General features: G+C 33.9%; 2 protein-coding genes across 2 annotated transcripts in view; one reads left to right on the top strand and one right to left on the bottom strand.

Moving 5' to 3' along the window:
- The window catches only part of LIN7A (lin-7 homolog A, crumbs cell polarity complex component), a 392447-nt gene that overhangs the window by 359541 nt on the left and 9354 nt on the right, over positions 1-23552 (top strand). The window lies entirely within an intron of this gene.
- PTPRQ (protein tyrosine phosphatase receptor type Q) overlaps positions 1-23552 on the bottom strand; it is a 203430-nt gene that overhangs the window by 23067 nt on the left and 156811 nt on the right. The window contains exons 35-38 of the mRNA XM_060306834.1: positions 22085-22184; positions 19480-19608; positions 3600-3681; positions 389-479 (exon numbers count right to left, since the gene is read on the bottom strand). Coding sequence (XP_060162817.1) covers positions 389-479; positions 3600-3681; positions 19480-19608; positions 22085-22184 — 402 coding nt within the window. The remainder of the gene's footprint in view (positions 1-388; positions 480-3599; positions 3682-19479; positions 19609-22084; positions 22185-23552) is intronic.

Genomic DNA, 23552 nt, shown 5'->3' on the forward strand with positions numbered 1-23552 from the left:
TTCCTTAACAAAGCACTGCCATGCTTTTAAGAAAACTAATGCACAAAGTTATGTATGAACCTTCTCTTTTCATTTGAGAACTAGGTCTGTAGGAAGATATTAGAAAGGTTCGTTACTTGGGTTAAAGTACAAAGCTAAGAAACTACTAGGTCTACAGTTTCTTACACCTGCATGAGTAAACCTTGTGTGAATAAGCTGAAAACCATGTACATTAACTTTAATAAATATTAACAAAGCAAAAGAGATACAATTTAACAGCTGCTAATAAAATGCATTATTATAATCCAATTAATATGTAATATATATTTAAGAAAAAATGCTAAAATGCATTTTGCTCTCATTTGAAAATGTTTCATTATCTAAAACCAGAAATAGTATGTACACATACATGGTTTTATGTTTGGAAAGCGGTTTTTTGCTCTGTTCCAAGGCAGATCAGCATCAGTGGAAGAAAGATCCTGAAGAAATTTTGGTAATTCCTGTGGATTGAAGTCATTGCAAAGTTTAGATTTATTTCAGAGGTAAACAAGTTCCACTTAGTAAAAGACTATTCTTTATTCTAAATCCTTTTACTTTTAAAATGACAACACTTCTCATAACTGCAGAAGCAAGGTCAAATTAACAGTAATGAACTTACATGAACTTTCACTGAAAATTCCTGAATAGAATTGATTAGTTGAGCTACTGCGTTCTCTGGCATAATTTCTTTGCCCTTTGGGAAGCTCTGAGGTGCAGCAACCATGTTAGTAACTCCTTTCATAATTTACTAATGGTTTTGTCAAATACACACTGTGTATTATTTAATACTTTAATGTCTACTTAGTAGGGTAAGGGAGTTGGTGATTTATTTTTTGTTTTTTCTCGTCAGGCAGTGTGATTTCACGCCTATTAATTGGTACAACATTGGTCAGTTTGTGAGAAAATGCCAAAGGTCAATTCCTGTTCTTAGTGGGCATTGTTAAATCGATAGCGGAATACAAAGGTGTGATAAAGAATTATCAGAGGAAGGGTCAAGATCTGTTATTGACATTTTGGTGAAAAATCACGATATAATCCATTCATCATAAAGAAAGCTGGTGCAAGAAAATGTATTCATTATTTTGTTGAGCTGATGATTTACATTTATGAAATTTATAGTTTTCCATATTAGAAATGCCTCAATTTACCAAATTCCTTAAAAAGTGTTAAAACCGTGGGGTTTTGCAATTTTTTCCCACTTTATTATAAAGGATTTCTTTTAATTGGATAATTTTCCTTTCTCCCTTATTTTTCCTCAAAGAGAATTCTGGACAGTATTTTATGAGTGTGTATGTGTTAGAGAAGAGGGATAGTGTTAATAAGCATCTGAATTCTGGCGTTTTGGCACTAAAGGCTTAGAAAAAAAATTTTTAACCAAGTGAGGAATCCTAGAACAGCTTCCTTGTGTCAGGTTTTGGGAGTATATGTCAGCATATTTATAAGAGACAAAGAAATAGAGGGGGGAAAGAAGATGAATTGGAATCACCTGAAAAGTGGTACCTATTTTTCTGTAGTTACAGAAGTTTCCATTTATAGATTTAAATGATTATGGCCTTGATAATTAATACCCAATTACTAGGTTGACTGTTTGGATAGTAATGTTACACTCAGTGGTCTTATTCTTATCAGAGCACACAGGGCCTCAACCAACCTTTCCTATGTAGCTCTTTCTCCTACGGTTCCCAGTTTTTAGTGGGATCACAGATGAGTGGAACTGCTTTGCATCCTTATGTTTTTGCATTCATTCTCTCTCTCTAGAATACCTTTCCCCCTTTATAAACTTATTGGACTTCTGCTCCATCCTAAAGTTCATCTGGCAGGTCACCTTTTTGTAAAGTCTTTTCTGACAGCTATCCAAACAGAGTTGATCCTCACTTTCTGCATAGCTCCATCATGATACGGTATCATTTGGGTTTTTTTTTAATACATGTCTGCAGTTCTTCTTCATCATTTGAACTTCTTTATGAAATCATCACTATGATGGCAAATAGTTGTGCCAACCACTATTCTCAGTATTACACACATTCAATCAGTTTAGTATTCACAATTCAACAAGATAGATACAGCATTTTACAAATGAGGACATTGAACACAGAGAGTTTAAGTGATTTACCCAAGGTCACTTAGCTGTTTAAGTGTTGAATTCATATATATCAATACCTGTCACGTAGTGGAGCTTATTAATATTTAAGGTATAAGCGAATATGACCTGAGTTACAAGTTTTATCAAACATATGCATCAAATATGCATTTGTTTATTAAAACAGTTAAAAAATACAGCACTAGAACTAAAAGCAATTAAAAAAACCATGTTCCTTACATGTGAATATACATTTACCTAATATATACAACCTATATATTTATATAAAAACACCCAAGTACTTAAAACCATGATCTCCAAAAAAGTTAAACTAGAAGCTTTCTCATTATAATGTATGAGAAAATGTTATTGCTAATAAAACTTTTCATCTACTCAGTCATGTATAATGTTAACTATATTCACTCCTATTCTAAACAAACTACCCTTTTGTTCCTGAAAAACTGACAGTTCTCGCTGCATAAATGCTAAGAAGAGTTTTATGGTACCACTGATTTTGTTAAAACCAGACCAATATTACTTAAGAAGCATAACCAAAAGCTGTAGGAAATACCATTAATCTTCTCACATTTTTTGTGATTATTTCCTGAGAGACTGAAATATTACAATCCTGAATTATTCAAGCCAGTTGTTTTTGTTCACACACTAAAAGTTCATGAAAAGCTAGAAATAAAGTTTTTGGTAACATTTAGAAATCTGTTTTATTTTTATAATACAAAATAAGTTAGGAAAGAGCCTCACAAGTTTTAAAATAGCTTGTAGACTAGCACATGCCTTATGTTTTAATGTAATTTCAACTTTATGGATATATAAGATGCTAAAAGCAATAAAATTAATCTTAACTTTCAAAAAGTGTAAAAGTAACAAGTTCTTAACTTCATATATTCTCCATAACGTGATACTGCATTTATTCCATGATCACTTAAGTAATACCTGTGTTTTATAGGCTTCTTTTTATCTGTTTTTTATTTTTGGAAAGTTCTAAAAATAACATTTTTTAAATAATTTCTGGAAACATCAAGTTCTGTTCTCAAGTTCATCTATACCACTAACATAAACTAAGCAGGCAAATATGAAATGGAATTATTTAGTTTCTAAATCTAAAACAGTTATTTAAATATAAAGCCACATTTACGGTACCACCCAAACCTCGTACACACACAAAACCTGATGCATACAGCATTCTATAGTTGCATGTACATCTGGGTGAGAGAGCAAAGAAGAAACAGGGCCAGGCTGCCCTTGCTGGGGAGGTCTCTGATCCGGAGCACCTTTTCCTGACACAGTAGGTGAATAATTCTGTTCAGGTTGCACCAGAGGCTGCCCAGTGTAATGTTACTATCCAAACAATCAACCTGGTAATTGGGTATTGATTATCAAGGCCAGAGTCCTTCATGGCCTTGCAAGCTTAAACTGGACATGAAATGTGACACATGAAACGACTGAAGGTCTGGCAATGTTGTGACAACTGCTAGTAACATACCGAAAATTCTTCTTGAAACTTTAGGTTGTTGTTTGTGCAAAGCTCTTCAACATGTTGCAGAAAGGATTTCTTGCTTATCGGCCTCCAAGCAAAGAAAGGTGTAAAATGGAGTCATGTTAGGTTGAGTTCTTTTCCTTTAGCCTGGGCACTCTCTTTACAGTTGACAAGTTAGAGGACAAGGGACATTTCAAAAGCACACAGCCCTTTAAAGTCACTCTGTCATATTTACAAAATTAGCTTCCCCCTTTAAGTTCACTTTCTTTGTATTTCATGGTATAAAAATCCTTCAAATTTTAAGTGACTTTAAATGAATGATTTAACATTTTAATGAAGAAAGTTTTTCAAGCAAATGTAAGGGCATAAAGTCATCATTGAATCCTAAAACACATAAAACCTCTTTGTCATACAGAAAACATTTTATACGTTACAAGGTTTTAGAAGATATAAAATATTGCAGTGACCTCATTCTCGTAACGACATGGTTTTTAAACCCTAAGGAGTTTAAATATCCCTGTATTACTTCCCAAGCTAAAATACAGACATGCAGGCTTCACCCCAGAGAGAGAGAAAGCATTTCTCCAGTTACCATGCAATTAGTCATGCTTTTATGATTTATATCCAGCTTGGAGGTTTTTCTAACAAACATACAAAAAAGGAACCACACATTGAGATTCATCGAATCAGGGAATCCAGAGTTGATACTCAGAAAGAAGAAAAGATATTTAACAAACTTACTTGATGGATTTTCTATAACTAAGTAACCTGCAACAGAGATTGTGTTAAATGGATTATGAGTTGAGGGTACAGCTCTTTCTGAAAGAGTTTTAGATTAAAATCAGAAAAACAGGGTAAATCAGCAATATATAATATGCTATGCCTTTAACTGATATTTGATCATTATTTTAAATTCTATATCATTTTTGAAATTATATTATTTGGACCCAAATATGGCCAGATAATAATTTGGCTTCTTTCTCAAGCTAAGAAGGTACTATTTTATATTGTTAGGCATTTGGGGCATTACATCAAAAACAGGTCACTTTTTAATATATTGCATAGTATTTATTGGTCTAAAAAAGTTAATGTGAATTAAATTTTTTTCTTTGTTCATAAAAAGTGCTAAATCAGGGAGGGTGAATCTTTGAAAAATGACATCAAATTGCCTAAGTCTTGTTTCATGAGTGAGTTTTCATGAATATATAACCATAAAAAATGACAATCATTTCAATTACTTTGGATATACATATCTTTTGTGGCAGTTCATTGGTCAAGTTATTTATACTCTGAAAAAAATTGAAATAATTTTTAACAGCTAAATAGACTATGCAACACACAAATTCAGAGATGGGTACATCTTTAATAACATTTGTCATGCACAACAAATTAGCACTGCAAAAAAACACAAAAGGCACAAAGTATGATGAAATAAAATGAAGAACATGTACCTTTATCAAAGTTTTTAATTTTAAATATTATTAGAGATGATTTCACTGTATTTCTTAAGTGACAGATATTTACAAGAGGATATGGTTTTTGAAGTAAAGCACAAATGAAAAAAATTAGATTGAAAAATGTGGCTTAAATACTTTGAAAATGGTCACAGATGTGTGTGTTCAATGAAGAAAACATGAGTCAAAAGAGTGTATTTCATTACAACACAGGAATTGGTGAAAAATATGGAGGTGCTGGAGCAAGTATTATGAAGAAGAGTGGTAGAATTCTTGGTTAATGCTATAGGTGTCCCCAAGCAGAAGGAAGTATCTCTCAGCTCCTCAGGGTATAACCTAGTACAGCAACATAGCATAGCATAGAATCATAGGTTAGAGCAAAGTCTTGGTGGATGACCTTGTGGGCTTCTCACAATACCCTAGAGTGATTCTAGGAGGCACCAGAGAAATTCTGACTGTAACTAGATTGATATGGAGATGCCTGAATAGGATATTGAATCAGAAGAATCCTTAATTTGGGGACAGGAAAACAGTGTATGAATTGGAGGGCCTGGAAAGACTTCTGACACATGCAGTGGGGACTAAGGCAGCAAGCAATCCCCGTTGAAAATAATTACGCCTCAGCAAAGACCAGCAAGAAAAAAAGACAACCATGAGCCAGACACACACTACCCAAGACCCTGAAGATGCCTGATGCCCCAGTGTTCCTATGCCATGATATTCCTCAGAAATAGGAAAGGAACGAAGGTCAGGTTGGGCACATATTAATGAATTGAGCTTAAGATAGAAATGAATGAGATACTTGAATTAGCAAGATCATTTTCCCTGCTACCATGCAGAAATGGGAATGCTTGAGTTAAGTGGAGATCACTTTTATAACAGGGAACATTATTGAGTTTGTGATTGGTGAAATTCAAACACTACATCTGCTTTAGTGACAGCCATCCTATAGTGGGGAGATTCTCTTTTCCCAGAGGATCCAGGATTATTTGAGGTAGTACTGGCAAAAATGTTTTTACTGTACTATCTAGAACCTGAAATAGAGCTAGTTTGTAGAGCAAGAAATAGCTAAAGCACGAGATTATTATTCATATCCTTGTTCTACTTTCATTAATGTTCTATTCTCTCATTTAGAAATTATGATTAATACCTTTTAGTCAATTTCATTTCAGTGAAGAACTCCACAGGAGGTTGCTTTTATTTTACTATTATTATTTTATTTTGCATTTGAAAGATCTCTCTAGAGATACTGATTTTAAACCATAACTGGCTAGCTATTGGATTTGGGTGGATATTTGTGAATTCTTTTCTTAAAAAATACAATGCCCTTTGAAAAATGGTTTCAAATACCTGATCCAACAATTACCAGCTATATTATCTTGAGCAAGTTACTTAATCTTTCTTAGTTCCTAATTTAGAAAATAGGGCAAATATATGTAAATCAAGCTCATGTATGTAAAATGCTAGGAAACGCCCACCCCTGGCTTTGGAAGCAGTACATAAATGTTAGTTACTATCATTAGTATTAAAATTGCTATTTCTAGTTTTATTGAACTTAAGTTCCTCCTACTGATCTGTTCTACAATTGATACTGATATAATGATTTTGTTTCCAAAAGAATAAATTTTACTCAAAACTGGGAAGACTAGATTGCACTAAATTAAGCAGCAAGATTTCCTATGGTATTCTTCCTAATCAGAGTCCCAGAATAAACAGTGATCACAAATATTTCAAAGCCACGTTTGGTTTTCTAGTTCTCAATTCAAATTCTAAATAAATCCCTAATAATATAAAGGCTGTAATAATTGTTTTCATATTATCATGTGAAAGCATTTCTAATCATGCCTGCATTTTTTACATTATTCCTTATAACTACCCTTCACATTACCCTGTTTGTACTCCAGATATTTTCACTATCAGTTTCTTCTACCGTTCCAGGTGTTTCCCCACAACCAGATTTTCCTGATTGCTTAATGGCTGATTCAAATGTTAACTCCCCCATGGACCTTACCCTGTTCAGTTACAGAGAAAATCATTTCTTCCTTCTATGAAACTAAATTTCTATGGACAAATCATCTTCCACCTTCTGTTATGGCTATATAAAAGTACATGTATTAAGGACACGTATTGAGATTCATGTGTGCTTGAAGGCAGGGGCAGGATTAACACTTGGCTTACTACAAGTCCCTCATAAACTTATTCGTAGTAGACAGTGAATAAATCATTGTTAAATATAAAATTGTGGATGAATTCAAACTAAGATACATAGTAAGCTAAATACAACTGCTCTGATTATTATGAGAGGATATCTGAATTAAATGAATTTTCCACAAAAGTATTAAGTGATTGAGAATTCTCAGGAGATCCTACTCAAAGGTTTAAATAAGTATGATCAATAGATGCATCAATAAACAGTATACACGTCTAAACAAAGCCATATCAGATCCTCTCACATTAGAAGTTAACAGGTGCTAGATAACTTAGGAAATTACATGAACAATAGAGTCACTCTTGTCTAGACAAGTAATCAAAAAAACAGGTTTTAAAAAATAAGATCTGTTTGGCTTTATGTATTTATTTTTCAGTATCACTGTTTATCTAAACCCAATCACTTTACATAAGCTGTTCTTCACACTTGTATTTACATAATGTGAGAAACGAGGCTTCTAACAGTCTGTTTTTATGTAATTTTCCAGTCTATGCTTATCTCACAATTATGTGTGAACTGAAATCAAAATACCTATCAGGAAAGCTTAAATAGAGAAGACATTTTGGCATAAATGACCTGTTTCAAATAAAAGTTTTTTTCTTGTTTTTGTCTGTAGTCTCCATGTCATTGTCTTCTTAGCCTCATATTGTATATTTTTCTCTTAACTAGTGGCTGCATTCTAAATTTTATTTTTCTTTGAAGTTTTAAAGTTTTGTTTGTAAACAGGAGAAAATAGTAATGTGGACAATTTATGCAGGGAATTAGAAAAGAAGGTGGCATATAATATGAAGAAAATGCATTGACTTGTTACTGATGAAGAAATTAAATTCCTTTAAGAAAAATTATTTGGTTAGATAAGCATAAAAAAACCTCATAGAAATTAATGTGTATGAAAATCAACAATGTTATTTCAGGAGTGCTGTTTTCAAATAAAGTGATCTATGGAGACACTCAAAGAGACGCAAAAAAACTTTCTATTAATATTTTTAAAAACTTAAAAAATTGTTACATGGAGAGCATGTTAGACTGGTATAGTCCTCTTATTTTATTCACTTACAATACAACAGTGAAGGATACTGTCAAATCATATTCAGTTCATTAGTGTATAAATCAATTTGGGAATTGTTCAGATTTCAGTAAGATAACTGACCACTTTCCAATATGAAGGGCTAAACACTTTTTATTACATGAATCTTAGCTTAAATCCTGTGCCCTTTTGTTGAAAAGGGTATTATTTCATGTCTGGGCTCACTTTTTTTTTTCAAAGTCTATCAAAAACTTAAATTCCGCTCAGATTACTCTTGATAGATCCAGAGAGGAACCATTTATTTATGTTGGCAGTGGTGATTGAAGACCATATTGTCACAGAGACTGAGCTTTACCTCAAGGTCAATTAGTTGAAATCTATAGGGAATTAAAATATAGTGCAAATAGAGAGCCACAGATGATAGCCTATAGATGAGCAGCTTAAATCAGCATTACCAGTGGAATAAGACAAATTGAGAAACAGTGTTTTCTACTTAACTGGTTAAGTTAGGTTAAAAAGAAAAGAACCTCAAATTTTATTGCCTTAATGTAAAAATCTGTATTTGTCACACTAACATGTACTTCATATTCAACTAAAAATGTTTGAAGAATCTTTCTGGTAAAACATGTTAACTGATCTTTCCAAGTTTTGTAAAATATTGTGTGAGGTTTTTAGTTTATATATTTCAATTCATTATGCCAACGTTTACATTTATTTCTACAATGATATTCTGTTACTTATCCAAAGCATTTACTGTAATGCTTTCAAAGGGATCTTAATTTTTGTTTTTTTCTATTGTTTTTATTTGTTATAGGCTTTCAAATAGTATCCTTTCAGACCCTCCTCCTTTCTTTTATCAAATCACCAATGACTTTTCTCTGGTCCTCAATACAAATTAAAAATATTATCCCAACCAGTGGCTAGTACTATACAGCTGACTCAAACTTCACCTTATAAGGTAAACATGCCACCTGAATAAGTAGTAATGCAGTATTTTTCTTATTATCTAGAAAAATAATCAATTAGTAAAGGCTATCTAAGTAGTTCCTCAGCATGTCTCTTTATATCTGTAAGGACAAACAGGTTTTAAGGGAGCTTAGCTCTTTGAAGGGCAGCTCGTTAGAGGCAGTGCCCCTTCCTTTTTCATCACAGTATTTCCAGTGCCCGGCATTTGTACGTGCCCAACTGATAGTTCTTTTATTGAAACAAGGTGAAATGGTCTTTTAAATACATATAGAAGAGCAACATTCTTGCTGACTTCAAAGAGGTGAGGTAAGATTCCCAGGGTGGCAAGAGTTGAATTTTCCTTATTACTGAAGCCTCTCCACATTAGCACATGTGAAACCAAATTCTTGACAGATTCTTACTTTGTAAACCATGTATTCTAAATTAAAACTGTGGTCATAAACCTAGCTACCTCCGGGGCAATAGGGCAGAAGCAGTAGAGAGGATAAAGACACTGCCAACAGCTGTGTGAAGAGATGGGCAGAGGTTCTTAGTGAGGGGACCTAATGAAGAGGAGACAGATGACATAACACCATTTAAAAAGAAGTCTTGCCAGGCAGGTAAGCACAGAAATTCCTCTGTCAGGGGTTAGAAGGTGACCTCAAAAAACTAGATTTGAAGAAAACTACATCTATTTTGACAAATGTGATTTATGTAGAGGTGTTTAAAGGTTCTGATTAACCTGAACTATTAAGTTTAGTTCTATCAAAGTAGAAGCTCTGACTGAGCAGGACACTGTTCACTGATTCCAGGGGAAGAAAATGTGGCGATAGAAGAGATACAGAGAGGGTTCGATAAAAATGGAAGCATTTTTCTCTGAGGTTAGCTATGATTCCAAAATGCTAAAGGTGATTAGAGTAGAAAAGGGCCTGGCTTCCTCTGTTTTAATCACGCTGAGTACTATTCACGGTCAAATGTCAGGAGTCTTGGCCCCATCCCATCCAGCCTTGCGGCTCATGGGACTAACTCTGCTGTAGTAGATCTGGGATTTTGAAATCAAATGCATTTTCACTCTCTGCCTCCATTCACATCCTTTACATGAAGAAATTGAGTATCTCTGGGGCACTCAATCAATTGTTGGGTCCCTGCTAATGCTGACATTTTGCTATGCTACCTTCAGAATGTATACAGCAATTTTTATCCTAGGATACAAAAGGCATTTCTGGGCATTAGGGCGATGCCTGAAAGCATGCACAGTTGGCCATCCATTGGTCAGGATAGAAGTCAAATTTCTATGAAATGTGCCGCTCAGTATATGCCCCAGAGTCAGAGAACAGGGAATGTCATTGTCTTAGGTCCTTACAGATTAGCACCTGCAGTAGTTGAAATGAGCTTGTGTGAAGTGTGAACCCAGACTCCACCCATCAGACAGAGAACTCAACTCTTGTGTCATCGTAATAGGACAAGAAGCATGTGAAGAAATCTAGGTAAAAACTTACTTTACTATCAAAGTTAACACAACATGATAACACAGCAAATTCTTATGACATGCACATTGCAAGTCAATGTGCATTTTGATAAGGTTAACTTTACCATATCAATAGCATGCAATATCATAGAGGACACTTAGTAAGTAGAAAGTTTAGAGTATTTTGTTTTACAGTTTTTTGGGCTTTGGAAAAAACAGCACATTAACCAACAGCACTTCATATCTTGTATTTTAAAATATAGAGCACACCACCTGAAAAGATTAAAATAATCACAGCAGAGCTCTGCATCACCACAGTAACTTACTGGATGACAAAAATCTCCTTCCGTCTAAAGAAAAATGAAGAGTATCTGGAAGTAAAGATTCGTCATTTATTTAGTATGAAAACACACTGCAGTATTTTTGCTTTGCTGCCGTAAGAACATGAGCAGTAAATACCTTAAATTTCGTTCTACTGTAGGACATTTCTTGTCCCAAATTCACATTTTGTCCAGACATTTCTTATTTGGATTCACATATTTTTGCCATTGCTTGCAAAATAGTTAAGACAGAAGTAAAATGAATGACCAGAATCTATCAAAGAACTGATGGCAATTAACATGCTAACAATTTTACAAAGAATTTCATATATCAGTCAAATTTTTTGTATTCTTACTGAAGTCACAAGAATTGTACTACTATTTTCCAGTTTCTGCAAGATTGAACCTACACTAAAATGCCATCATTCCTTTGCCCCATATCACTAGAGAATAAGTAATTCAAAAGAAGCAGTTCTTCCCTTAGAATCATTCTCTGTATAGAAAATGCTACTTGAAGAAGGATGTCATGGGCCCTTGTCTTTTTAAGTGGGTTTATATTGATTTAATCTAGTATGCTTCAGAGTTAAATACATACACACACACACACACACACAATTATAGGTGTATGTTGATACTTCAGAATCAAACTGACCTGGGATCATCTTGGCTGTCCTATTTACTAGGTGCATGACCTTGGACAGTTACCTAAATTCTCTAGGCATCTTTTATTTTTCATCTGTAAAGTGGGGATAAGAGTACCTACCACAAATGATTGAATGAGTTGGGTGAGATCATTACATACAAAATTTAACAAATAGTAATTGCTCATAAACAGTAGCAATTACTATGTTAGCATACCCTGGATGTGAAAGTAGACTGGGGTCATTCTTAATTTTACAGATATTATAAATAACAATAATAATACCAAATGTATTCTGATTTACAGTTTACAAAACACATTCATGGGATTCTTTTGAATGGTAAGCTTCCTGAAGGCATATATATTTAATAAAAATTTGACATGCAAACTTCTAAAGTTATTGAAGAAAGAAAGATACTCTTAAAATAGCCAATCAATTGTTTGCTTCATTTTGTTGAGAATTTTAATTCCATTCATGATTACTGGATTGGGCCTTAAGTCTTAACATAATGCACCATTACATTCACTCAACTAAAATAAGCAAGATAATTAGTATGGAATGATGCCTAAAATTTGGGGGAAAAAATTGAGGACTGGAAGAAAAGGAGTATCTGTCAAGTAAGAATAGTAGTGACATTGATCAATATTATTTTTTTTTTCTGATTTAGTCACTGAAAGAAACAAAACTTCTAACTTAAGTGTAGAAAGGAGACAGTGAAAAATAAAAAATTTTTAGCCAGTAGTATCTTTATCTTCTGAAAATTTTGTTGGGTTATTTAATTTTAAGTTTTATAACTCTCTTGGGAAGGTAATCTGTGTTACAGTTAAATTAGTTAAAAACAAACCACAGGGCCGGCTAGGCTCAGCAATGTTTTTGCCTTTTAAATTATATCTTTATTCTTTTAAACTTTCCCAAGAGTTTAATCCTAGATTTAATATAGGATTTATTTTGTAGAAGTATAGATAATCTATACAATTAAAATACTAGATTTTTTCAACTTCATTGGATCTTTTTTAATTGAAGTATGGTTGAATTACAATGTTATGTTAGTTTCAGGCGTACAGCACAGTGATTCCATTTTATATGTGTGTGTATATGTATATATATTTTTTCAGATTCCTTTCCCTTAGAGATTATTACAAAATATTGAGTATATTTCCCTGTGCTATACTGTAGGTCCTTGTTGGTTATCTATTTTATATATCATAGTGTGTATATGTTAATCCCAAACTCCTCATTTATCCTTCACCCCTTCCTTTCCCCTTTGGTAACCCTAAGTTTGTTTCTATATCTGTGAGTCTATTTCTGTTTTGTAAATAAGTTCATTTGAATCTTTTTTTTTAAGATTCCACATGTAAGCGATATCATATGATATTTGTCTTCGACTTACTTCACTTAGTGTGAAAATCTCTAGCTCCATCCATATTGCACCAGATGGCATTATGTGGTTCTTTTTTATGGCTGAGTAATATTCCATTGTATGTATATGTGTGTGTGTGTGTATATATATATATATATATATATATGGCACATCTTCTTTATCCATTCATCTATTGATGGAAATTTAGGTTGCTTCCATGTCTCAACTATTGTAAATAGTGCTGCTATGAACACTGGGGTGCATGTTATCTTTTCAAATTAGAGTTTTCTCTGGATATATGCCCAGGAGTGGGATTGCTGGGTCATATGGTTACTCTAGCTTTATTTTTTTAAGGAACCCTCCATACTGTTCTCCATAGTGGCTGCACCAATTTACATTCCCACCAACAGTGTAGGAGGGTTCCCTTTTCTCCACACCCTCTCCAGCATTTATTGCTTGTAGATTTTTTGATGATGGCCATTCTGACTGGTGTGAGGTGATACCTCATTGAAGTTTTGATTTGCATTTCTCTAATAATTATTGATGCTGAGCATCTTTTCATGTGCCTCTTGGCCATCTGTATGTCTTCTTTGGAGAAATGTCTATTTAGACCATCTGCCCATTTTTTGATTGGTTTTTTGATGTTGAGCTGCATGAGCTGTTTGTATATTTTGGAGATTAATCCCTTGTGGGTCACTTTGTTTGCAAATATTTTCTCCCATTCTGTGGGTTGTCTTTTTGTTTTGTTTATGGTTTCCTTTGATGTGCAAAAGCTTTTAAGTTTAATTAGGTCCCATTTGTTTATTTTCATTTCTATTTCCATTACTGTAGAAGGTGGATCAAAAAAGATATTGCTGTGATTTGTGTCAGAGAGTGTTCTGCCTATGTTTTGCAACTCTGCTCTAAGAGTTTTATAGCATCCGGCCTTACATTTAGGCTTTCAGTCCATTCTGAGGTGTTTTTTTTGTGTGTGTGTGTATGCTGTTAGAGAGTGTTCTAATTACATTCTGTTACATGTAGCTGTCCAGTTTTCCCAGCACCACTTATTGAAGAGACTATCTTTTCTTCATTGTATATTCTTGCCTCCTTCATCATAGATTAGTTGACCAAAGATGAGTGGGCTTATCTTTGGACTTTCTATCCTGTTCCACTGATCTATATTTCTGTTTTTGTGCCAGTACCATACTGTTTCGATGACTGTACCTTTGTAGTATAGTATGAAGTCAGGGAGTCTGATTCCTCCAGCTCCATTTTTCTTTCTCAAGATTGCTTTGGCTATTTGGGGCCTTTTGTGTTTCCATACGAATTGTAAATTTGTTTGCTCTAGTTTGTGAAAAATGCCATTCATGATTTGATAGGGATTGCATTGAATCTGTAGATTGCCTTGGGTAGTATAGTCATTTTGACAATATTGATTCTTCCAATCCAAGAATATGGTATATCTTTCCATCTGTTTGTGTCATCTTCAGTTTCTTTCATCAGTGTCTTATAGTTCTCGGAGTACAGGTCTTTTGTCTCCTTAGGTAGGTTTATTCCTAGGTATTTTGTTCTTTTTGATGCAATGGTAAATGGGATTGTTTCCTTAATTTCTATTTCTGATCTTCCATTGTTAGTGTATAGAAATGCGACAGATTTCTGTGTATTAATTTTGTATCCTGCAACCTTGCTGAATTCATTGATGATCTCTAGTAGTTTTCTGGTAGTATCTTTAGGATTTTCTATGTGTAGTATCATGTCATCTGCAAACAGTGACAGTTTCACTTCTTCTTTTCCAATTTGGATTCCATTTACGTCTTTTTCTTCTCTGATTGCCATGGCTAGGACTTCCAAAACTATGTTGAATAATAGTGGTGAGAGTGGGCATCCTTGTCTTCTTCCTGATCTTAAAGGAAATGGTGTCAGCTTTTCACTGTTGAGTATGATGTTAGCTGTGGGTTTGCCATATATGACCTTTATTATGTTGAGGTATGATCCCACTATGCCCACTTTCTGGAGAGTTTTTATCATAAATCGGTGTTGAATTTTGTCAAAATCTTTTTCTGCATCTACTGAGATGGTCATATAATTTTTATTCTTCAGTTTGTTAACGTGTATCACACTGATAAGCAGATATTGAAAAATCCTTGCATCCCTGAGATAGATCCCACTTGATCATAGTATATGATCCTTCTAATGTATTGTTGGATTCAGTTTGCTAGTATTTTGTTGAGGATTTTTGCATCTATGTTTGTCAGTGATATTGGTCTATAATTTTTTTGTGTGGTATCTTTGTCTGGTTTTGGCATCAGGGTGATGGTGGTCTCATAGAATGAGTTCAGAAGTATTCCTTCCTCTGCAATTTTTTGGATGAGTTTCAGAAGGATAGGTGTTAATGCTTCTCTAAATGTGTTGTAGAATTCATCTGTGAAGCCATCTGATCCTGGACTTCTGTTTGTTGGGAGTTTTTAAATCACAGATTCAATTTCAGTTCTTGTAATTGGTCTGTTTGTATTTTCTATTTCTTCCTGGTTCAGTCTTGGAAGGTTGTACCTTTCTAAGAGTTTGTCCATTTCTTCTAGGTTGTCCATTTTATTGGCATATAGTTGCTTGTAGTAGTTTCCTATGGTCCTTCATATTTTTGTGGTGTCTGTTGTAACTTTTCCTTTTTTGTTTCTAATTTTATTAATTTGGGCCCTCTTTTTTTCCTGATGAGTCTGGTGAAAATTTAATCAATTTTGTTTATCTTTTCAAAGAACCAGCTTTTAGTTTCATTGATCTTTTCTGTTGTTTCCTTTGTCTCTATTTCTGCTCTGATCTTTATTTCTTTCCTTCTATTAATTTTGGGTTTTGTTTGTTCTTCTTTCCTCTATTTGCTTTAGGTATAAGGCTAGGTGGTTTATTTGAGATTTTTCTTGTTTTGCAAGGTAAGCTTGTATCGCTATAAACTTCCCTCTTAGAACCGCTTTTGTTGCGTTCAATAGGTTTTGGATCGTCGTGTTTTTGTTTTCATTTGTCTCTAGGTATTTTCTGACTTTCTCCTTGATTTCTTCAGTGATCCAGGCTCAGCAACTTTAAAGAGATAGGTCTGCGTTACCAGTGTGTGTATGCTCATCTTGCTAATATTTCCTCCTAGAAATGTTTCTCACTTCATTGTGTTAATGGCTGTGTTTTGAAGGAGCCATCACAAAACGTTGTTTTGTTCATTTGTTTATCAAATAGCAAAACCCAAGGGTTATTTTCTAATCTGGTAAATGTGGAATAGATGAGCACAAATATCAAGAATTCTTCCCAAGAAATAAAGCTTGTGTTCACTAAACGTATATAGAAAATGTGCATAATGAAATGATGTCATTATCATTCCAAATAAGAACTTAAAAAACATTTTCTTGGGATATCTCTGAATGTTCTCATGGATTTATAGAGTATTAAATCTTTGAATTTTGTTCTCTTTCAAGAGAAGAAGAATGAGAGAATTCTTCTTCAGGTTCTTTGTGAAATAAGATATCAAATGATGAGAGTTTATACATATAAAAATTATAGGACAAATCTTAAAATGTATGTAAATATATAGGCAGAGATAAAATAAATAATTTCTTAACCACAAAACCCTAAATCCTGAAGGGGATTTAGTACCAAGTATTGTAATGACCATTTTTGGTCAACTAGGTGACTCCCTAAAGTTAATATTTTAACTACTGATTAGATATTTTATCATTTCTGTTATGGACATGTGAAGACGTATAACACTGAGGAAAACTGCAAGTCCAATTAGCATCAAGAAGGTAGGCAGGTTGGAAGGAAAAGAATAAGCCTATGCCTCACGTATAAAGAGCATATGTTAATTGGGTAGATTTAAAGGAAATTATCTAAGTTCCTTCTTGTAAATCACAAAGACATATGGCATAGGTTACTCAACAGTTTGGAAGCTAACTCCAGCTCTTTGGTTCTTCTGTCTCAGAATCTACCATTAGTCTTTGTGGCTCTACCCTCATCAGACATGTATGGCTTTGAATAGATTTAGATTTTCCAGCACCTGAAATACAGGTTAAGAGCTTTAGAGCTTCAGTGAAGAATGACCACATGCATATGTGCACATGGCTAATTATGAATCTGTTAATTACTGTTTTTTCTAGTCTTATTGTCTAATGTATTAGTGACTTTATTAACATGAAAAACCTTTAGTAAATAATAAAGCTGGAGATAGATGTCTATAATGAAAAGAATTACTACCAAACCACTTGATAGTTATTTTAATAAATTTCTGTAATAAAGCAAATCATATTAGTATGTGCCATTGGAATTACCAATGAGAAAGTTTTTACAGTCACGAGTACTAGAATCATAACAAGTAAATGAGAAAGCATGAAAACTAAAATTTCTAAGTGTGCTATGACTAGTGGTAATACATACCCGTTTTCTATATGCAAAAACAGATAAAATTGTTTGAAATATACTTTAAAGGCAATTGTACATCCATGTACAAATAAAATGACATATATATAAATAAACATGGAACAGGAAAATAAATGAGTCAAGGTTAAATAGGCTGTCCCTGAATTATAAGTACCCGATAATAAACAATCTATACAGGCTTTGCCCACCTTTTCCATTAGCTGTCATGACAGTCATTGTTTAAAAAATATATATCTTATCCCTTTTTGATAATGGCTGTGTTCAGCAGTGGAGTAGGGGGCAAGCTGTGAAAACACAGAGCTTAGGGGATCTGACCTCACATAGCCTCTATAGAATGGTAACCTCCTCGAAAAAGAATACTTTCTCCAATACTGACTGGCTTTTTTTTTTTCACTGTATTATAACTCCTAAAGATCTACTTACTAGAGACTTTTGGGGGATTAATAAAGAATCTTTAAAAAATGCTGTAAAATTGTTTGAGCACTTAGAAATTCACGTTTGAGTATGAACAGATTCAACTAAATTGTTCAAGAAGCTAAAATTAATTGCACTCAGAGATTTGAAGTTCTATCCCTTGTATACTTTCACTTGTAGAAGAAAGAGATGGAGATCCCAGGCCTGAACTCAGAAAGGAGTGTGGAAAGGGAGTTGGGCCCACAGGGGTAAAGGAGAAGAAACTTCCTTTTACTATGCAGTGTGACCCTTATAGAACTGAGACACAGAGCCTAATACTAGTAATGCTCTAGTGTTGCTATGATATGATTTAACTTTGACAGGTTACCCTGAAAATCGGTTGATCTTTCATGCGGAAAACTATGTCCTGCTTAATATATAACCATCTTACACATAGTCTTTGGAGCACTATCCATTTTAGATAGGAACAACCTGTATTGGAACATAAAGAAATGTAGATAAATATAAAGAAGTTTTCATATCCAACAAACCAAATTTCTTTGTAATTTACTGATAAAACTGAATAACTTTCATTTTGTCGCATTTGGAAGGACCCTGCTTATCAGATGACACTTCCCTCTATAGCACGTATATATACTTATACGTATATCTACGTATAGCACGTAGATATTTTTAGACATACTGGAAATATTTTTGCAAAGTCAATCTATCAGGTAAAGACCAACTTTGGTAAATGACAACTATAAATGATTAATTCCTTTTTAAGTTTAAGACCTTTGATGCCATATTTTCAGAGTTGGTAACAATTTCTAAAATTCAGCACAGCTGTGCAGGTACTTTGTAACAACTGTCATGTGCTTGTAAGCATCACAAAATATTGGATCTCGTAAGAATTGAAACTTGTTAAGACAATCTGATGATAGTTTTTATTAAGAATTTGGAAAAAGAAAAAACTATCACTGAACAAGCAAAAAAATAAAAAATATAAAAGAATTTGGTGAATTATCTTAATATAAGTAAGTTTTTCAAATGTGCCAACATTTTGAATAATTTATCTTTACAATTAAGCATTCTATTTCCAATACATATTGATGACATATTTAGTATACATATTTTTACTTTTCCTTTCAAAGGTAATTTTAACTTTGTATTTAATTCTTAAATACTAAGCAATTTAAAAAAATGAAGTGTTAATACACAATTTAGACTTCTAATGTCATTTTATACTAAAATAAGGAGGCATAAGACAGGCTTTTATAAAAATGATATAAACAATATCAAGTGGTTACAAATTTAATTTAAATTTGTGATAAAAAATGTGGACACCTCCAGGAAATCCAATGTAAAAAAAAACTCATCTGAAGTGAATTATTAAATATAATTTTAAAGATTTAATGTGTACAAATATTTGTCTCAGGAAAAAAAAGCTTGGTTGAACATTATAGTCCAAGGTTCCTATTGAACTCGAAAGTATTAGGAAGATTGATTCTCCGAACACCAGTGAGAAGTGTGTAGAAGACGGAGGTCACCCTTTGAAAGAAGATCTCTGCGACCTGTGTAAATAGGAGCCCCACAAACACTTCCAACAAGCATAGGTCAGAATAGGGTCATGGCTCCGGGCCCTCTGGACCACTGTTCGCCCAGAGGAGTGCTCACCGCGTTAATCTCTCGTCCTTCAGTTCCAGGTCTGCCACTGTGATGAGCTGATCTAGGTTGAATTTAGTGTCAATAATTTCTGCATCCCGAGGAGAATATGTCCCACCTTCTTTCTGCTTCTGTCGAATTCTAATAAAGTCCAAGAAGGGAATATCATAGAAAGCATATGAAATTATATTTAGTTTTCTTAAGACATTAGTCAGATAATTTCTTTGTTGGGATCACTTCCCTGAGTATGTTGCAAATTTGCAGCTACTCAACTCTTTCCTGTTTTAATTCCACAGAATGTATTCTATAATTTTTTAACATGCTGCTTTTAATGAGAATTAGTTCATCAAGGCCTGAGCCGTTGGCACATTTAAAATACAGAGCAAATGAGACTGAGGCTGTGAGCTTGTTTCTCCTCCCTCAAGCTGTCTCATATGTTTGTCATAAAAAGGAAATACGCCAATGTGGACATAGCTCACTGCTATCAGCACCAGTGCTAAAAGACAATGCTCCGTTGTTTTTACATAACGTGAAAATACATAAAAATATGTTTTGAATCGTCTCATTGGCTTTTATAAAAATATTGTCAAATATGTAATATCTAAGTATAATATAACTATATACAGATTATGTAATCTAAGAATATAATATATAACCAGAAAACTCAGGTTCAAAAATAAAATCACATGCATCTGCGAATCAAATCAAAGTCTCTTCATTTTGAGCCCTTTTACATGTTTATTTTTATATGACATAGTACGGTATATTATAAAGTAATATTTAGCTATTCTATGTATCTTTTGCACTTCAAACATTTAACATTATGATTTATGTGTTGAGGATGATACAGGAAGTATAAAATATGGTCCTTATCCTCAAGGACATAATTTAGTTGAGAAGTAGGATCTAAATGTAGAAAAAGCATAACAAAAGAGAAAAAAAGTCAAATTACAACTCCTAAAACAGTAATTGATTAGTTATAAAATGTTATATAAGTGATTACAACTATTAGTATTTAGAGGAAATAAAAAGTAGGATTTGACTTGAGTGTTCCAGAATCAGAAGGAGGAGGAAGCACATTTCCAGCTGACTGAACAAAAGCAGAGTTGTATGAAAACTGACGGAATGTTCAGGTGAGAACAGACTCTGTTGGCTGAAGAGCCGTATGTAGGAAAGTTGCAGGGAATAAGAGGGGCCCATTTCCTGCCCACAAAACGAGTTCATCCTATAAAGAAATGATTTTAGAGCAGGAAAACGATATCAATATGGTGGATGCACATCCCTCAGGGACAAGGACCATATATTACACAACATAACTTTAAAAGTGCCTAAAATAACGACCGCCTCTCACCATCTTCTGGCTGAATCTGAGAACACTTTCTGGTATAAGAAAAATATCTTTCAAGAGCCCTTCAAATTATCCATCAAAATGATAATTTAAAAGATACAAGATGAAACAGAATACAGGACACCATTCTTCGGATAAAATAGAGCCTATTGAGCTACTTAGGAAATTAGCATAATAGTTATTTTTACAAATGTAAGGTCCCTTTAACTCGGCAATCTACCTTATGAAACTAATTTTAGGATCACAACTAAGGCTTCCCCTGAGGTCCTGTAAACAAGGGAAATTTTAAGAGACTGATACCGAGAATTTGAAAAAAACACTTGGAAATCACAGTACAGACATTTTGATAAAGTAAACGTGAGAAAGGGGCCCACCGTATAAGGAAGTTGGACATGTTTTAAGTGTTCTTACTGGAAAAGTGATCTCTTCTGTATAAAATCTGAAATTCAGACCTGATTAAAATATTTTTCAATTAAACCTATCAGAGTTATAAAATATTCAAAAAGATGGAGAAAGCCTGGCAGCTTCTGCTTTTGGGTTACCACTTTGTCTCTCAGCTCTACGTCCACACTTCTTTGCCCTGCTTTGTGATACTGAAGTTAGACTCTAACATTTCTCCTTTGCCAGCTGGCTAGACGTTAAACTTTGTCAATAGAGGACACTGCAGTCATCCTGCAAGGCAATAGGGACAGGGAGATACTTCCCTCAAGTGATCTAGCGCTGCAATATTCTTATTCATTGTGGAAGCCCAGCAGCCCACCTGGGTGAGCACTAGCTGCCTCTTAAGTTCATGCTCTCTGCATCAGTGAAGGATTCCAGGTAGCTCCAGCCCACCCACGCGATCAGGCAAGAGTGGGCTGCTTCCACTGTCCGATTCCAGCCTGCCAACTCTCCAGTAACGATGGGTAGCTTCTACAGATCAGCTCCAGCCCTTCCTCTGTCATATTTCTTTGCACAAAGGTAGGTGATAGGGCTGCGTGTGTCTGTGGTAGCCATTCCATGTCAAACTTGGGAGTGAGATTTCTTCTAGTTCTTTGTTCCTCTATTGTCCACTCTTCCTTAGCCTAGAGAGAGTAGCTTTGTTGCACTTGCTACTTCTGGATCCCTTAGTGTTTTCTCTTACCCCCTTCAGTTGTTAACTATTTTTACTAGTTAACATATTATTAAATGTTTCTCATTAAAGTAACCATTGTGGCTCTGTCTCCTGATTGGGCCATGACTGAATGATGTCCATAAAGCATCTTAGGAATAAGTACAAATAAGTCTTACCTTGCAAATGCAAAAACAGCTGTTCCAAGAAGAATAATTGAAAGGATACACAAAGTGACTGAGAGTATAATCTCTACAGATCTTTCTGAAAGCCCTTCACCTGAAGAGGAAGACATATAAAATCATTATTATTATATGTAATACTACATTGGGTCTCAAAATACAGGAAAAAATTTGGCATATTTCTCAATAATGCTAATGAAGTGTACAGATGTGTTTCTCTTCTCCTAGATCTTCTAACTTTGGAGCTCAATCCTTGGTGCTCTTCTTTTTTTCTATTTAAACTCACATCTTTGGTGAACCTGTGCAGCCTCATGGTTTTAATTTTCATCTATACGATGATGACTACTTAACTGTAATCTAAGGAACTCCCGACCTGTATATCCAATTGCCTACGATATATCTTTATTTAGAAGTGTAATTAAATTTTAAAAATCAAAATTTCCAAAGCTGAACTCCTATTCTTCCCTCCTTTCAACTGCATCTTTCTACATCTTAGTCGATGGCAACTCCATTGTTCTAGTTGCTCAAGCCAAAAATCTTGGAGTCATACTTGACTTTCTCTTTCATAGAACACATCCAAAATCTCTGAGGAAATCCTGTTGGCTCTATGTTTTTCACTAAAAGAAACTAGGGAAACTTGGAGAGATAGTAATTCCAAAGTGTGATTAGGGAACAAAAGGAATTTGGGATATCTAATGGGGCAAGAAAGCTAAGAAATGATCAAAGCCTAATGGTATGGAAAGAACAAAAGATCATCTTGAAGAGGTGGCCAAAGATGGAACAATTTAAACTTTATAATGAATAAAAACTGAAATTGATTGAAATAGATTCAATATAAAAATCCATGAGTTCTAATATTATTCAATGAAAGAGAAATGAAAATTAAAACCAAAAAGGTACTAATTTGTAACCTCTGGTTTTAGCTAAACAACTCTTTTTTTACTCTAAAAATTTGTAATTAAAGAGAGAAAATGAAGCATTTTTTTCCCGTGGCTTTCTCATATGAACTGTTTTTTATGAATTAAAAAATAGCCCCAGTTAAGGAGATAAAGCTCCTTATTAGAGGAGAATTCTGTTTAATAAATGTGGAAGAAATAATAAAATTAGAAATTAATTTTGCATTCCTAATGAAATAATTGACTCAGGTAACAATCATAAGTGTATCTCTAAATGACTAGGAGGAAGGTTGAAAGGCATTTGGATATTTAGGGAATGTCAAACTATCATCTCACAGATTATTTGCTGGTTCTAACAAGGGAAAAAACAACTTTCCAGTGAAAGGTCCTGTCATTACCACTAAACTTACTGATCAATTTTAACATCACTGAAAATGTGACAACCAGGTATTATACACCTCCTGATGTGAGGTATTTTGATCTACCCAGCAACACCTGTAAAGTAGCCCTGCCAAAAATGTTCATTGTGAATATTCAAACCTTTAGATCTTATCTCTAATTTATAAGAA

The sequence above is a fragment of the Globicephala melas genome, chromosome 10 (genome assembly GCF_963455315.2).
Source record: "Globicephala melas chromosome 10, mGloMel1.2, whole genome shotgun sequence".
In the NCBI taxonomy this organism is placed as follows: domain Eukaryota; kingdom Metazoa; phylum Chordata; class Mammalia; order Artiodactyla; family Delphinidae; genus Globicephala; species Globicephala melas.